This window comes from Orycteropus afer, unplaced genomic scaffold, assembly GCF_000298275.1.
Source record: "Orycteropus afer afer isolate SDZICR_OR568_19922 unplaced genomic scaffold, OryAfe1.0 scaffold00035, whole genome shotgun sequence".
In the NCBI taxonomy this organism is placed as follows: domain Eukaryota; kingdom Metazoa; phylum Chordata; class Mammalia; order Tubulidentata; family Orycteropodidae; genus Orycteropus; species Orycteropus afer.
In genome coordinates this window covers 13,957,534-13,974,178 of record NW_006921622.1, presented here as the reverse complement: position 1 = coordinate 13,974,178, position 16,645 = coordinate 13,957,534, and the positions used below count along the sequence as shown (strand labels likewise).

At 39.4% G+C, this 16,645-nt stretch overlaps 1 protein-coding gene across 1 annotated transcript in view; it reads right to left on the bottom strand.

Annotated features, from left to right (window-relative positions):
* The window catches only part of KIAA1217 (KIAA1217 ortholog), a 476,753-nt gene that overhangs the window by 230,271 nt on the left and 229,837 nt on the right, over window positions 1-16,645 (bottom strand). The window contains exon 3 of the mRNA XM_042780340.1: window positions 13,583-13,781. Coding sequence (XP_042636274.1) covers window positions 13,583-13,781 — 199 coding nt within the window. The remainder of the gene's footprint in view (window positions 1-13,582; window positions 13,782-16,645) is intronic.

The following is a 16,645-nucleotide window of genomic DNA, read 5'->3' as shown; positions in this document are numbered from 1 at the left end:
AGGCAATTGAAAATGGCTTGTCTTGAGTTCTACCATATAGTCAGAGAAGAGCTGACACCAATTCTACTCAAACTATCCTGGAACACAGAAAAGGATGGAAGACTACTGAACTCATTCTATGAAGCAAGGATAACCCTGATACCAAAACCAGCTGAAGACATCACTAATAAAGAAAATTACAAAGCAATATTCCTCATGAACATTGACACAAAAGTGCTCAACAAAATTCTAGCCAAATGACTCACTCCAACAACATATCAAAAAAGAATGCATCACGACCAAGTGGGATTCATATCAGGTATGCAAGGATGAATCAACAGTAGAAAAACAATCAACATAATCTACCACATAAATAAAGCAAAGGAAAAGAACTACATGATCATATTGATCAATGTAGAAGAGGCATTTGACAAAATCCAACCCCATTCTTGATAAAAACGCTCAGCAAAACAAGAATAGAAGGGTAATTCCTCAACATAATTAAGGGCACATACACAAAACCAACCAATATTATTCTCAATGGAGAAATACTGAAAACATTTGCTTTGTAAATGCGAACCACACAAGGATACTTTTTATCACCCCTCCTGTTCAATATTGTATTGGAAGTCCTAGCCAGAAGAATAAGAAAAGAAAGGAAGACAAAAGGCATCCAAATTGGCAAAGAAGAAGTAAAACTATATTTTCAGATGATATAATCCTGTACATAAAAAATCCTCAGAACTCAACAAGAAAACTATTGGAGCTAATAAAAGTCTTTAACAAAGTGGCAAGGTACAAGATCAACATACAAAAATCAGTAGGATTCCTCTACACTAACAAAGAAAACTCTGAAAAGGAAATCAGGAAAACAATACCATTTGTAATAGCCACTTAAAAGATGAATGAAGTACTTAGAAATAAGTCTTACCAGAGACACAAAAGTTATACAAAGAAAGCTACACAACACTATCACAAGAAACCAAAAGAGACCTACATAAATGTAAGAATATACCATGGATAGGAAGACTTAACATTGTATAAATGACAATACTACCCAAAGCAATCTATAGATATAATACAATCCTAATCCAGATTTCATCACCATTCTTTGAAGAGATGGAAAAGCTAATTACCAACTTTACATTGAAAGTAAAGAGAACCGAGATACACAAAACACTACTAAAGAACAGGAACAAAGTAGATGGATTCACACTCCCCAATTTCAAAACCTACTACACAGCAACTGTAGTCAAAATAGTACTGGTATAATGACACACCAATGGAACAAACTGAATTGAGATCCCAGAAGCAAATCCATTCACCTATGCTCAGCTAATCCTTGACAAAGGGCTGAAACCCATTAAATGGGAAAGTGACAGTCTCTTTAACAAATGGTGCTGGCAAAACTGGACATCCATTTACAGAAAAAGTGAAACAGGATCCATGTCTCACATCATATACAAAAACTCTCAGTGCATCAAGTCCTAAATGTAAAACCCCAAACCATAAAGATCATCATAGAAAAAAATAGGGGCAAACTTAGGGGGCCTAATAATACACGGCATAAATGCACTGTCAAACATAACTAAAACTGCAAAAACAGCAGAAGACAAACCAGATGACTGGGATCTGCTGAAAATTAAACATTTATGTCCATGAAAAGATTTTGTCAAAAGAGAATATACAGATTGGGAAAAATATTTGGTAATGATGTATCAGACACCTCCACAAAAGAAAGACAAGCAATTCAATTAAAAAATCAGCAGAGGACATGAGCAGACACTTCACCAAAGAAGACAGTCAAGTGACTAGTAACACATGAAGAAACAATCATGATCATTAGCCATTAGAGAGATGCAAATTGAAACAACAATGAGATACCATCACATCCCAGTATTAATAGCAAAAATTGAAAAACAGAAAACAACAAACTCTGGCAAGGGTATAGAGAGACTGGAACATCATACACTGCTAGTGGGATCATAAAATGGTACAGCCACTGTGGGAAGTGGTATGACACTTCCTTAAGAAGTTGGAAATAGAAACATCATATGACCCAGCAATCCAACTACTAGGTATATATCCTAGAAAAATAAGAGCTATGACATGAACAGATAATATGCACACCCATATTCATCACAGCATTATTCACAATAGCAAAAAGATGGAAAGAACCTAAATACCCATCAACAGAGGAATGGATAAACAAATTATGGTACACAGTACATACACAAAGTGGAATATTACATAGTGTTAAAGAATAATGATGAATCTGCAAAACACCTCATATCATGGATAAACCTAGAGAACATTATGCAAAGTGAAATTAGTCAACCACAACAGGACAATCTTGATAAGAGACCACTATTGTAAAAAGTTATGAAAAGGTTTACACATAGAAAGAATTGTTCTTTTAAGGTTACAGAGGTTGAAGGGGAAGGGAGGGCCCATCACCAGCTAGAAGGTAGATAGATACGTACCACCTTGGGTAAAGAGATAGGCAATATAAAATAAGAGGGAAGGCATCACAAAATGATCAAGGCAGTGGAAGACATAGGGAGGAGCACAAGAGTGAAAGGCAACAAAGGTGAACACCATTCCACACTCTATTCTGCAATAGTAATAACAATAATTTATGAGTGGATGTACAGACACTCAGTCTGAACAGGAGTAGGAAGGCAAACGGGACTACACCCATGAATATACATAGGTTTGACATAAATACTTACGTATTTATATGTGCTGCAAATAGATCCATGAATGTAGTAGAGCACACAGGAGACAAAGTTAGGAAAAGGTCTTAGTCATAACCGAGCACCTTGAGGGAATGAGTTGCTGGGTATGGAGGCTCAGGACTGTAGTCTCAGGGGACACTTCGGGGATTTGAACCACCAGCCTTCTGGTTAGCAGTCAAATGCTTTAGGCACTATGCCACCAGAGCTCCTGTTGTTATAACACAGTCCACAAATACAATGTTCTACATCCTATTTTGATGAATAGTAACTAGGGTCTTCAAAGCTTGTGAGCAGGCCTCTAAGGGACAACTATTGTTCTTTCTCCATCCAGAACAAATAAGAGTGAAGAAAATCAAAGTGCACAATTAGTCCAAAGGATTAACGTAAAAGTGAACCCCAGCCTCCGTGACCCTTATACCAGATGAACTAGATGGTACCCGGCTACCACTGCTGACTTTTTTGAAAGGGACCACAACAAGAGGTCTTGGATAGAGCGGGGAAAAGTGTGGAACAAAATTCAAAATCATAAAGACCAGGCTTATTGGTCTGATGAAGACTAGTAGAACCCCCAACACTATGGCCTTTGTTGTTGTTATGTGCCACTGAGTTGGACTCTGATTTCTTGACTGCTGCTTCCATGGGTGTTGCTTGTGGATCCAAATAAAATGAAATCCCTGACAATGTCAATCTTTTCTCCATTTAACAAGTCTGCTTATTGGTCCAGTTATTAGGATTTTTGTTTTCTCATGTCAAGTTGTAATTCATTCTGAAGAATTGTAGTCTTTGATCTTCATCAGTAAGGGCTTCAAGTCCTCTTTGGTTTCAGCAAGCCAGGTTGTGTCATCTGCATATCACAGGCCATGCTCTTCTTCACATAGTCCAGCTTCTTGGATTACATGCTCAGCATACACAATGAATAAGTATGGCAGAAGGATACAACCCTGATGCATCTTCCTTTCCTGATTTTAAACCACGCAGTATCCCCTTGTTCTGTTTGAACAACTAACTGCCTACTGGTTTATGTACAGGTTCCACAAGAAAACAATGAAGAGTTCTGGAATTCCCATTCTTCAAAATGTTATCCATAGTATGTTTTGACTCACACAGCCAAATGCCTTTGCAAAATCCATAAAACACAGGTAAACATCTTTCTGGTATTCTTTGCTTTTTAGCTAAGATATATTTGGCATCAGCAATGATATCTCTCCTATATCCTCCTCTGAATCCAACTTGAATTTCTGGCACTTCCCTGTCTCTGTAAAGCTGTAACTGTTTTTGAATTATCTTCAGCAGAATTTTATTTACATGTGATATTAATGATATTATTTGGTAATCTCTGCATTCTGTTGGATCATCTTTCTTTGGAAGAGGTACAAATATGGATCTTTTCCAGTTGGTTGGCAAAGTAGCTGTTTGCCAAGTATCTTGGCATAAATGCATGAGCACTTTCTGTGTTGCATCTGTTTGTTGAAATATCCCAATTGGTATGCTGTCAATTCCTGGATCCCTGTTTTATACCAATGCCTTCAGTGCAGATTGGACTTCGTGGTAGTTAAGGTATCAACTTGGCTGGTCCATCATTCTAAGTGGCTTAGCAGTTATGATGCAGTTATTCCCCATAATGAACTCTGATATAATGTAATCACTTCAATGATGAGATCTGCTACAAGCAGTCACTTGAAAGGGAGTTTCCTTTGGGGTGTGGCCTGTTTCCAGTATATGTAGAAAAGCACTGGCAAAGGTTTCTAAATGTTTGCTCATTTTGGATCCTGCATGTGCCTCGTTATCATCTCAGATTCCTGGACTTGAATCACTGGCCTGCTGTGTTGCCTGCTGATCTTGGGACTGTGGCCTTTGCAGCAATCTGCCATTTTACTTGATGTTCTTGGATTCGTCAGTCTCCTAGAAGCGAGCAACCTGCTATACTGCCTGCCCATCTTGAATCTGTCAGCCCCTGCAGCTGCTTGAGTCAGGAGAAGCCTCCAGCTTGATAGTGGATGCATGGACTTGGGACCTGTCAGCCACTACAACTGTGTGAGTCATTTCCTTGAGATAAATTTCTTTGCTATATATATAAATATATAAGTGTCACTGGTTTTGCTTCTCTAGAGAACTCAGTCTAAGACAGACTTTTTCCTTCAGTACTATCAGTTCTTGATCATATGCTACCTCTTGAAGTGGTTGAACACCAACCAATTTTTTTGATACAGTGACTCTATGAATTCTTTCCATCTTCTTTTGATACTTCCTGCATCTTTTAATATTTTGCTTATAGAATCCCTCTATATTGCAACTCGAGACTTGAATTTTTTCTTTAGTCCTTTCAGTTTGAGAAATACTGAGCATATTCTTCCATTTGTGTTTTTTAATTTCTTTGCATATCTCAAAGTAGTACTTTACTTTGTCTTCTTTAGCTGCCCTTTGAAATCTTCCATTCAGATTTACTTCATCATTTGTTCTATTTGCTTTAGCTACTCTGCATTCAAGAATAGGGTTTGGAGTCTCTTCCAACATCCATTTTGATCTTTTCTTTTCTTCCAAGGTCCTTTATAAGTACCTTCTGCTTTCTTTGTGTATGATGTCCTTGATGTCATCCCTCAACTCATCTGGTCTTTGGTCATTTGTGTTCAAGGCTTCAAATCTATTTTTGAGATGCTCTCAAAATTCAGGTGGATATATTCAAGGTTGTACTTTGATGCTCATGGACTTATTTTCATTTTCTTCAGTTTCAACTTGAACTTGCATTCAAGCAATTGATGGTCTGTTCTGCAGTTGTCTCTTGGCCTTGTTCTGACTGATGATATTGAGCTTCTCCATCATCTCTTTCCACAGATGTAGTCGACTTAATTCCTCTGTTTCACATCTGATGAGGTCCATGTGTATAGTCACCATTTATTTCTTTGAAAACAAAGTATTTTCAATGAATAGGTCATTGGTCTTACAAAAGTCTATCATGCAATCCCTAGTGTCATTTCTATCACCATATTTTTCAACTATCAATCCTTCTTCTTTGTTTCCAAATTTTGCATTCCTATCATCAGTAATTATCAATGCATCTTGATTGCATGTTTTATCAATTTCAGACTGTAGAAGTTGGTAACAATCTTCAATTTCTTCATCTTTGGCACTAGTGGTTGGTGTGTAAATTTGAATAATATAACTAGTCTTTCTTGTAAGCATGGAGATATCCTATCAATGACAACACTGTAATTAACAGTAGATCTTGTAATGTTCTTTCTCACAATGAATGTGACATCATTCCTCTTCAATTTGTCAATCCTGGCATGGTATACCCTATGATATTCTGATTCAAAATGGCCAAAACCAGTCCATTTCAGCTCACTGATGCTTGGTATATCTATCTTCAACTACTTTATTTTTGACAACTTCAAATGTTCCTTGATTCATAATTCATACATTCCAATTCCTGATTACTAATGGATGTTTATTTCTTCTCAGTTTGACTCATGCCACATCAGCTAATGAAGGTCCCAAAAGCTTTACTCCACTACATCGTCAAGGCCAACTTTACTTGGAGGAGGCAGCTTTTTCCTAGTCCTATTTTGAATGCTCTGGTTGCATAGTGCCTAAGGCACTTTACTGCTAACCAGAAGGCTGGCGGTTCAAACCCACCAGCTACTCCTTGGAAGGAAGATGGGGCAATCTACTTCCATAGTGATACTGCCTCGGAAACCCAAGGAGGGGTCGCTATCAGTCGGGTCTGACTCGACAGCACATAACAACAACAACAACAACAACATTTTGAGTGCTTTCCAACCTGACAGTCTAATCATCTGGCACTATGTATCAAATGAGAGCACTCAAAACCTACAGATTCCAAAAGATATGCTTTCTTATCACATGGCTTATGTCTTCAGACTTTGATGTTTGTATAAAGATATAGCTATATGGAAAACTTCATAAAATAACTGCTAAATACAACTGTCTTGTGCATAATGCAGGAGCTCTGGTGGTGTAGTGCCTAAGGCATTTGACTGCTAACCAGAAGGCTGACAGTTCAAACCCACCAGCCACTCCTCGGAAGGAAGATTGGGCAATCTATTTCTGTAGAGATACTGCCTCAGAAACCCAAGGAAGGGTTGCTATGAGTCAAAATTGACTCAATGGCAGTTGAGTTGTTGTTGTTAATTGAGTGCATAGTGGACTGCCTTACAATTGTAAAAACGATAAATATTCTCAGCTGCTTACCAGAAGGTTACAGATTAAGTCCACCCAGAAGTATCTTGGAACAAAGAAATGACAATCTACTTCTGAAAAATAAGTCATAGAAGACCCTATAGAGCACAGTTTTACTCTGACATACATGGGGTTGCCATGAGTTGGCGTCAACTTGATGGCAATTGATTTACATAGTATAATGACAAGAATATTAAGATCTAGGAGATAAATTCATCTTGAAGTATAATGCTTTAAAACTTTTTTTAATGAGCTGGTTTAAAATCCCTTATTAAGTAATTAAATCAATGCAACTTGCTACATTTTTCCTTTTGTGTTATTGTCTTGGTTGCAATTACAGTAATTATCCTTATATTATTTTTTCTGGCATATATATTTTGCCCAATTGCTACTTGTTTTAGTGGTTTTATAGATTCTTATATTCTTCACATCAAATCTCTTTTGGATGTAGAGAAGTATAAATAACATAAAACTTGCCTTACTTTTTCTATGTTGATTTATGAAACTTGAATAAGAGTAATTTTTATACCCAATAAACAAATAAATAACACACATTAGTTAGGTGTCCAGGTTAGGATGGGGAATCATGGCTATGACAGAGAGAATATATATAGAGAAAATATTTCACAAAGACTTACTAGAAACTGATTGAAATGGCTACCCCTCCTTGGATTTCCAGGGCAGTATCACTATGGAAGTAGATTGCCCAACCTTCCTTCCGAGGAGCGGCTGGTGAGTTTGAACCACCAGCCTTCTGGTTAGCAGTTAAATGGTTTAGGCACTATGCCACCAGAGCTCCGTTTGGAAACTTGTTTTCATGTGCCATCGATAGGTACTTAACCCTACATTGAAAAGTTTTTCAGTTCATTTTATTAAAAAAAAGAAAAAAAAAAAGGTGACCTGTAATCCAGGTTTAGCAATACTAAGGCTATAAAAGAAGAAATAGAAATCGGAGACCCCAAGGTCAAGGTCCTTCATATTAAGACACCTCTGCATTTTAACTCACCTGACCCCGTGAACAGACTCTGCAAAATAACAGTGGCTCTGGAAGGTCTCAGACTTTCAGAAGTAATCAAATCTTCTACTCATCTAAATTGACTCTTTTTCTAACTGCATCTTATCTTCAAAGGAATCCTAGAGATACTACTGGTAAAGGGCACAGAACTCCTCAGATGCCATATTAACTAAATGATGTCTTCAAAGTCTGGGAAATCTGTTCTAGAGTTCTAACCCAGGAATTTTAATAGGAAGATATTTATAAAGATATCCAAGTAACTTTACTTTTTTGAAGTAAACGTAAACAACTCATGAATCTACACAATCTTGTATGTACTTTCTTACGAGTGAATTGGAAGCCAAGTGCATAAGCTTGCATAAGTACTCCCTTCTTTCCAAAAACTTTATGTATGAAAATCCAAGCTTACAAAGGACAAACTAAGGGTAATAGTTGTATCACAAAGATGTGTTTTACTATATCAAAAGATTTCTTGAAATTTCCCCTTAAATGCCAATTCCCATCCCCAAATCCATTTTTCATTGAAAGATTGATCTGCTTTATAAAAATTACCTTTCAGATTATTCCCTAAGTGGAAGAAAAGTGAGGGGTAATTTTTTTGGATCAAGAAATATAACCATATAAAAGTCCTCAAAGACTCTTATATAGAGAAAATTTTCTCAGTTTTAGTGTGGTTGTTAGCAATGTAGCATCAACTTGTTTTTGAAATGAAATTGAAATATTTAAAGCAGAGTAAATACCACTGAACTCTACAGTTACAGGAACACAGTTTGAAAACCACACCTCTGATTCATTGCCAAGCTTCTCAAATTCATTAGTCTGTACCTACAGGTCCTTGGCATAATTTCCAAAATGAGCAGAACAAGTACACTACAATTTTTTAAATGCAGCAAATAGAACTTTTGCATTGATCAGGGTTCAGTTGCAGAGAATTGAATCATGATCATAGTTTAAGTAAAAATGGATTGATTAAATGGCTCACAGAATCACTGGGCTAAATTTTTGCTATAGATCACAGAACCCATTTAACCATGAGGCTGAGTCCACATAGGCTCAATCCACTTAGGCTGAGTATTGTTTCTCATGCTAGAGAAAAGGCTCTAATCTTTTGTTTCACAGCACCCTAAACAAATCAGGATGTGCCCCCAGTCTATTTATAACCACACTCTTGCCCATAAAACCTTTTTATAGTATTATAATTTCAATGTCTACCAGTACATAAGAAAACAAATTCTGTAAATGCTTCATTTACTCTACAGAGCAACACTTATTGACATGGTTAGTTTCCAAAGACCAAGTCGCCATGTGAAAATCGGCATTATGCAAAAATGGAGGATGATTACAGCAGATCACAAAATGGAGGTTGACTACATCATTACGTAACTGTCTAATTACATCATTACATAACTGCCAAACCACTGAGAATCATGGCCCAACCCAGTTGATAGATAACCTTAACCATCACAGCCAATGTTACTCTCACTTCACAGATCAGCATTCATTACTGCCAAATGTACATCGTTAATGTGTAAAGCTGTCAGATAGTAGATTTTTTTACTATTACCATAAATATGAAATGCTGGATAATGTGATAGCCAATAAGTGGGGGTAGGTGTACTTCTTTTCATGTCCCTGAGATCTGTTTGTTTAATATGCAGGGGATAATTATATAAGCTCAAAAAATCTTAATACTAGCCTTACAGTCTGCCCACAAACCTTCTTGGCCTTCATAGATGGATGTTTCCTAAATCCTTTGTTCTACCCTCCCTCCAACGCAGCCTTGAGTGGGAAGGGTGGATAATTCTGGCAACCATGAACCTTCTTTTCCTTAAATCCCCCTTAGGGAGTAATTACCATCACTGGTACCATCTTGGAGGAGAAGTATGGCCACATGGAGACTCACTAATTCCTGAAGTTGAGGAAATTCTTCCCCAGTTTGTATAAAACCTTCTCATGCCACAAATCTGCTTGCTTAGTCTGATTCTGAGTGTCTGAGAGGCAGTTTGTTATAGAAATGGCATTACTTCTGGTGCTGGGCTGGTAAGCGGGGTATCTTTTCTAACATTAACCATTCCTTTGTGTTCAATAGAGCAATCTGGCTGCACCAAGAATGAAGCTTCTGCTGTTGTTATTGTTTTCACATGAGTTTTATTTTCAAATTCCTGAGGGCACGGAGAAGGGGGGGGACATCTTGCGGCTACCCTTTCCCCGAAGGCCCACTCTGGAGCAGCCAGACACCAATCCCTGCCTATGGTCACATTCCAGGCAGGCATTTACAAGACAGCACCATGATTAAAAGGAAACTACTCCATCATTAAGACTCTAGACCTAATATCAACAGGACGATTTTTCATGGAAATTATTTCCAAAACCAAACTCTACTGGAAAGAGGTTTTCTAAATTATTATTATTTTTTTTTTCCAGCTTCTTCTCTCCTAATGTTCTCTGTTTGCACCGAAGATGGAGTGAAGGGGAAATGGCATAAATTTCACTGGGGAGAATTTCAGTTGCGCTCAGGATGGGTGGAGCAGGAAGGGAAACCACCAGTCTGTAGACATAAAGATTCAGAGATGGCAGGTCATCAGAATCTGGTATGTTATATATCAGAGCCCACTGAGTTTCATAAATCTCAAAGAATGGCTAGTTAGCCATCAGCATCAGAAAGCTTGACTTTGCTGAGTGTTATCTGGCCCTGCCTGAAGTTCCCCAAGTACCTCTCCCAAATGATAAGCTCACATCTTGTACCCCAGTACAGCACGGAAGGAACACTGTAATACTGACAGAAGCAATGCATACACTTCTCTAGGCTAAACAATGGCTTACTGCTCTTTTTTTTCTCTCATACATGTTTTCCAAAAGCCTCTGCTAAACACATCGTGCTCACTCTCCTTATGTTCCTCCAGCCCCTAAGTATGTCCAAGTGATAGATTATTCAAGTGGAAAAATTATTAAGTGAGCGGGTTTATCTCCTGGCACAGGGTGCTTGAAGGGAGGGAAGGTTTTATCCATGCAAGGAAGTAGGAGTAGCAGCCTAAGGATTCTGTGCAGTGTGGGCTGCACCCTCAGGGTCCCCAAATTCCCCTTGCCCCCTAAGTACTGTTTGAGCTGCTTCTGGGATGACAAACTGCGAACATGCAGAAGTGCAGGCTCACAGCCTGGATTTCCCTAGGCAGTTTCTGTGGATACCGTGGGTGGGGGCTTCCACAGAGTGGGCATTGGGGTGAAGTAAGTGAGGTACTCGCCTTGAGTGCAAAATTGAAGTGGGGATCAGAAACATCAGTCATCAAGAGAAAAAAATATTTCATTGACATATTTTTAAAAGTAAAAATTAATGCAAAAAAAAAAAATCCATGATGAACAAAATGCTGTATCAAAGTTTTAAATAGAGACAAAATCAAAAGGGCTTAGTGGGAAAGCTTTTTAAAACTATGTGGATTAAGATAAAACAACAATGTACAAACCCCAAAAGACATCAGGGCTTCCAAATGGCACCGACACTGGGTTTCCAGAAGGTCACAGCTCAGAGTCTCTAATGTGCAGCTGCTGAGGCCCAGTGGGGTCACAGCTGTACTTCACAGCCCTGCAATGCTCTCGGGATATCCGTTGTGTGGCCTGGGCTCTCTGGGGAGATTGCCTCTAACCTGAGCCTGAGTTTCTACATGTTAAGTAAAGCCTGGCCCAAGGGGGTTTTCCAAAAACAAGGCTGAGCAAGACCCCTGGGAAGGAGATTGTGTTTAGATTCTCCATGACTCACACTTCTCCATTTTTTTCCCATCTCGGCTCAACTGAATTACACATTGAGGGCCAGGTGCAGCCGGGAGGACATTCTCAAATCAGACACAAAGAGCTGGTCAAGGGCAGCGCCTACCCTGCTGGCCTGGCGCCAGCCTCAATTTCTGGAACTACAGCTTGTTCGCTTTGGCAAACTTCTGATTTCTCTCCTCTCACAGTGTTTCTTTGTTTCTATCAACAATTTGTGAAAAATCACAGGTCAAAAAGCCCCTTATGGAGCTGGAAGTATAACACCTATGATACATTTTTTAACCTGCTATGACTAGGAGCTCAACAGAGCTCTCAAGCAAGGTGTGTGTCTAGAACTAAGCATTTGGCCCAGGCCTGCCATCTCCTCCAGCAGCCTCTCTGCCCTAAGGCATGGTTCCAGAACCCAGCTAGTACCTACTTGCTCTGCCAACTGCTCTTGGTGGATGGGAGGAAATTCCTGCCTTCAAAACAAGAGATCCATTATCCAACAAGCTCAGTGTTCACCAGGTATGGGGAAGGCGGAGGGCAAGGCATTTATTTGGCTGTTCATTTTATTTTGCACAGCAGAGGCTATCTTTGCAGGGAAGGACCTGAACCTCACTCATTTCCTGTAAAGTACAAAGGAGAAATTCCATTCCTTGGCTAGCTCCTGTGCTCCTGCCTTAAGCACCAATGAGGTTAAGGAAGCATGAGACTCTTTCATCCAGTTGGAAAAGCCCCAGCCTGGTGGTGGTGTCCCTGGGTGGTATAAATGATTAAGGAGCTTGGCAGCTAACTGAAAGTTTGAAGTCTCAAGTCTACCCAGAGGTGCCTAGAAAGAAACTCCTGGTGATCTACTTAAAAAAAAATAAAATAAAAAATAAATCAGCCATTGAAAACCCCATGGAACACAGTTCTACTCTGACACACATGGAATCACCATCAATTGAAATAGACCCAGTGGCAACTGGTTTACCAGCCTCTGCTCAAGTTGTCAGTCTCACCTAGTTCTGAATTTACACAATCCCCAGAACAGCTTGAACTTGCCTGATTCCTCAACAGGCAAATTCTCAATGTTTAATATTAAATCAATTAAATTTCCTAGTACTTATGCTTTTACAAATCAAAATCAAATAAATATTTGGAAGCAGAAGTATATGTTCAGAAGTGTATTAGAGCTTCAATTCTAAAGCACTTGGTTTGTGGAAGGCTGTGCTCTGCAGTGGGATCCCTACCTCCATTTTGAGGCTTGACATAAGTTTCAGATGCCATCTGCATTCTTTCTGACCATTAAACCATCATTGTGGCTATACACAGACAAGCTCCAGGACAAAATTAGGGAGGGGCAGTTTAACTTTAAGAAGAAAATGGTTGAAAGTAGATTATGCTCATAAAAGGAACTAGGGAACTTGCCTGAGAACATCCTTTTCTGATTTAAACTAAGGTTGGGGTCTTGGTATTGTTTGATAGCCACCTGTGGCTAAGACTGAGGCTGCATGGTCATGAGTCACAGCCTACCTGGACCACCACCTAACCAGGTAGTCAAGGCCCAGAGCCAATCCTGTAAACCTTTCTTATCTTCAAATCCCAATCATGGTCTTTTCCCTGCTCTTGTAGTCCCGCCTGCAACAGTGGTGAATCTATCTACCACCAAACATGATTTTGTGATAATTCCCTTTCTTAAAAAAATCGTACATAATTAGCCACATGACCATGACTCAGTAGACTCCATTCAGCTTTCTCATACTGATAGTTTCCCTTATCCAAGATATCTTTGTTCTGTCCCAGGCTTAATAAAAGTGTCTCTATTGAACCTGTTTGAATTTAGAGTCTCTTTTTCCTTAATACAGAAGTATAAAAATGAATACATACAGTAATGAAGGGACAGCAGGAACTGCCCTCTGAAGCTTACCCAGAGATCTTTCTTTTGTCTGGTTGGTCGACCTCACTACTGGAAGGCTTGCTCGAGTCCGGCTGCCTCTGGAGAAAGGACTTGGAGACTCTCCTTCAGACATGGCTTCCAAAGAATCACCGGACGCCTCTGATAAATGCTCAGCCGGGTCACCCAAACTGGGAGGTTGAGGACTATGAGACAGTTTGGGGCTTCTTGTCTGCAAAAGGCATTTTAAAGAAAGCAGGGAAGTAGACTGTTACTCATTATATGGAAATCATTTTCAATGTCATCAAGATCTGCCAGTCTGGAAGAACACTATGGCAAGGAGATTAAGTTCATCCATTAGAAAGGTACGGTACAGAAAACTAAATGAATCCAGTGGTCAGAGTAATAGTTATGAAATGTTCTGAAAAAAATATATTATCCCACTAAGATTTCTGACAGTGTACATCTACCATACAAATGCCATTTCCAATGAGAAGCTGAGAACAAGCTACTTTATAGGAAAGAATGATGGCAAGTCAAATTCCTATCACTAGACAAATTCTAACAGTGTTACCACAACATATGGGATTGGGCATATTTATATACACCCAACGTGGGTGATGCACTCACATGGGAGTATATTGAACCTTCTAAGTATACAGTGCTTCTAAGTCTTATATCAAGGTTATTTCCGGAATCAGTAAATAAGATTATGAGGGAAATATTTACATCATATTGGAATGTTTTTGTGTGGTTTTTTTTTTTTTTTTTTTTAGGCAAAACCTCCTAATTAAGATTATGTCTAGCTTTGGTTATGACTTACCTTACCAATCAGCAGAAAGTATCTATAACAAATTAAACACACATACTCAAACTAAACTCACTGCCGTCAAGTTGATTCCAACTCATAGCAACCCCTCCGTGGGTTTCTGAGGTGTTATCTCTATGGAAGTAGATTGCCCAATCTTCCTTCCAAGGAGTAGCTGGTGGGTTTGAACCTTCTGGTTAGCAGTCAAATGCCTTAGGCACTACACCACCTTCTCTTTTAGTTATCTACGCTGTAATAGCAGAGGTTGAATTTGTAAAATGCTCATAACCTGTTAGTCAACAACATTCCTTGAACATGTACTACAAGCTGAGCACTGTGGGAAATTCAGAGAAACACAGAACATGTTACCAGGTATTGACGAATTTCTAAACTAATTGGTGAAATTAGGTAAGAACAACAAATAATACGAGATAGTGTGTAATGAAGTTTAAACTATGAACTACATGGCACATCTATTCATCCTTTCAACAAACAGCTATTGAGTATCTACTATTGTGAGGTTATGGAATCACCTTACAAAGAGCAATTTGGCCTTTGTCCTTGGTTCCTGAAAGATAATCTTTGGAATTTCCTGAGTAATTGAGATGTCTTTTGTTATCCAGGTTTCTGAGTGGCACAAACAGTTGGCACTCTACTAATAACAAACCCACCAGCCACTCCTCGGAAGGAAGGTTGGGCAGTCTACCGTAGTGATACTGCCTCGGAAACCCAAGGAGGGGTCGCTATGAGTTCAATACTACTCGATGGCAATGAGAGAGAGAGAAAGATAGAATAACATAAAAAGGAGCTCTGTGGCATAGTGGTTAAGGCATTTGGCTGCTAACCAGAAGGTCAGTGGTTTAAACCTACCAGCCACTCTGCAAGAGGAAGATGAGGCAATTTAGCTCCATAAAGATTTATGAAACTCAATGGGGATTGCTGAGTCAGAATCAACTTGATGGCACTGGGTTACTAACATAAAGGTTGGCAGTTTGAACTTATCCAGCAGCATCATTAAAGAAAAGCCTGGTGATCTGCTTCTGGAAAGACTGCAGCCAAGAAAACTTTATGGAGAAGTTCTAATCTGGAATTGACATGATGGCAGTAGGTTTCTTTGGTCTGTTGTTGTTACCTAGGCCTAAAGACTTTACTGGAGGATTTGTGCTAATGAGTTGGGGTTGGTCAAACCAGAAGGACCACATTATGGCCTAAAACCACCTGATCTGAGGAAGGAGGGGAACATGATTCAATCATGCACATGCAATGAGGCCCCAATCATGACCATCCAATGAGCCCAGTAAAGACTTTGGACGTGTAAACACTAGGAGCTTCCTGGTTGGTGCAAGGCATCGATACACGTAGGAAGGTAGCACACCCTTTTCAGGACACAGAAGCACTGCACTGGGAAACCTCCTGGAACTTGCCCCCTGCATCTCTTCTTTATGCTGACCTTGATTTTTATCTTTTTGTTATAATAAATCTGTAATCCTAAGTACAGTACTTTCTATAAATTCTGTAAGTTGTTCCAGTGAATTATTGAACCCAAAGGAGGAGACCCAGCAGGTGAAAGTAAGGGAGCCCAGAGGAAGCCCTGAGCTTATGACTGGCATCCTCAAGGGGTAGTGGGAAAAGCCTAAATTTGTAGCTAGCAAGCAGAAGTCAAGGTGTCATGTGGATGCCCAAGCTTGGGGCTGGCATCTACTTATTTGGCAGTCTGAAGGATAACGTCTTAACTTATGTGATATAACCAAACATCAGGTGGCTAGAGTTAGAGAGAGAAAGTATCATCTGGGTGGCTGATGTCAGAGATGATTAAAAAGTGGGAAAGTGCAGATTTAAGGAATCCTCACATTTTAGAGATTGGATTTATATAGATTCTTATTTATGAAACTATGTTCTAGTAGGCACTGTACCTAAATACCGTGGACAGAATGATGCAGAAATGATGCACGTGATCCCCTACTCTCATGATTCTTACAATCTAGCCAAAGGAACAGATATTAAAGTCAAATTAAGGAAAAAGTACAAGGTCAATGAGAATGGTGGGGGGAGATAGAGGGGAATCAGAGAAGCATGTAAACTGTATGTCAAGGAAGAGGAAAGTTGTGGGAAAAGGACAGCCAGAAGGTAGGGAAGGAGAGAGAGAAAGGCATTCCAGGTAGGAGCAGCATGTGCAAAGTCCCTGAGGCAGAAAGAAGTGGCATGCCCTGACACTTGGTGGAGTCAGGGCCTAGAGGGAGGTAGATGGGGCTGGAGTCAGGTAAAAACAAAACAACACATAGCCTTGC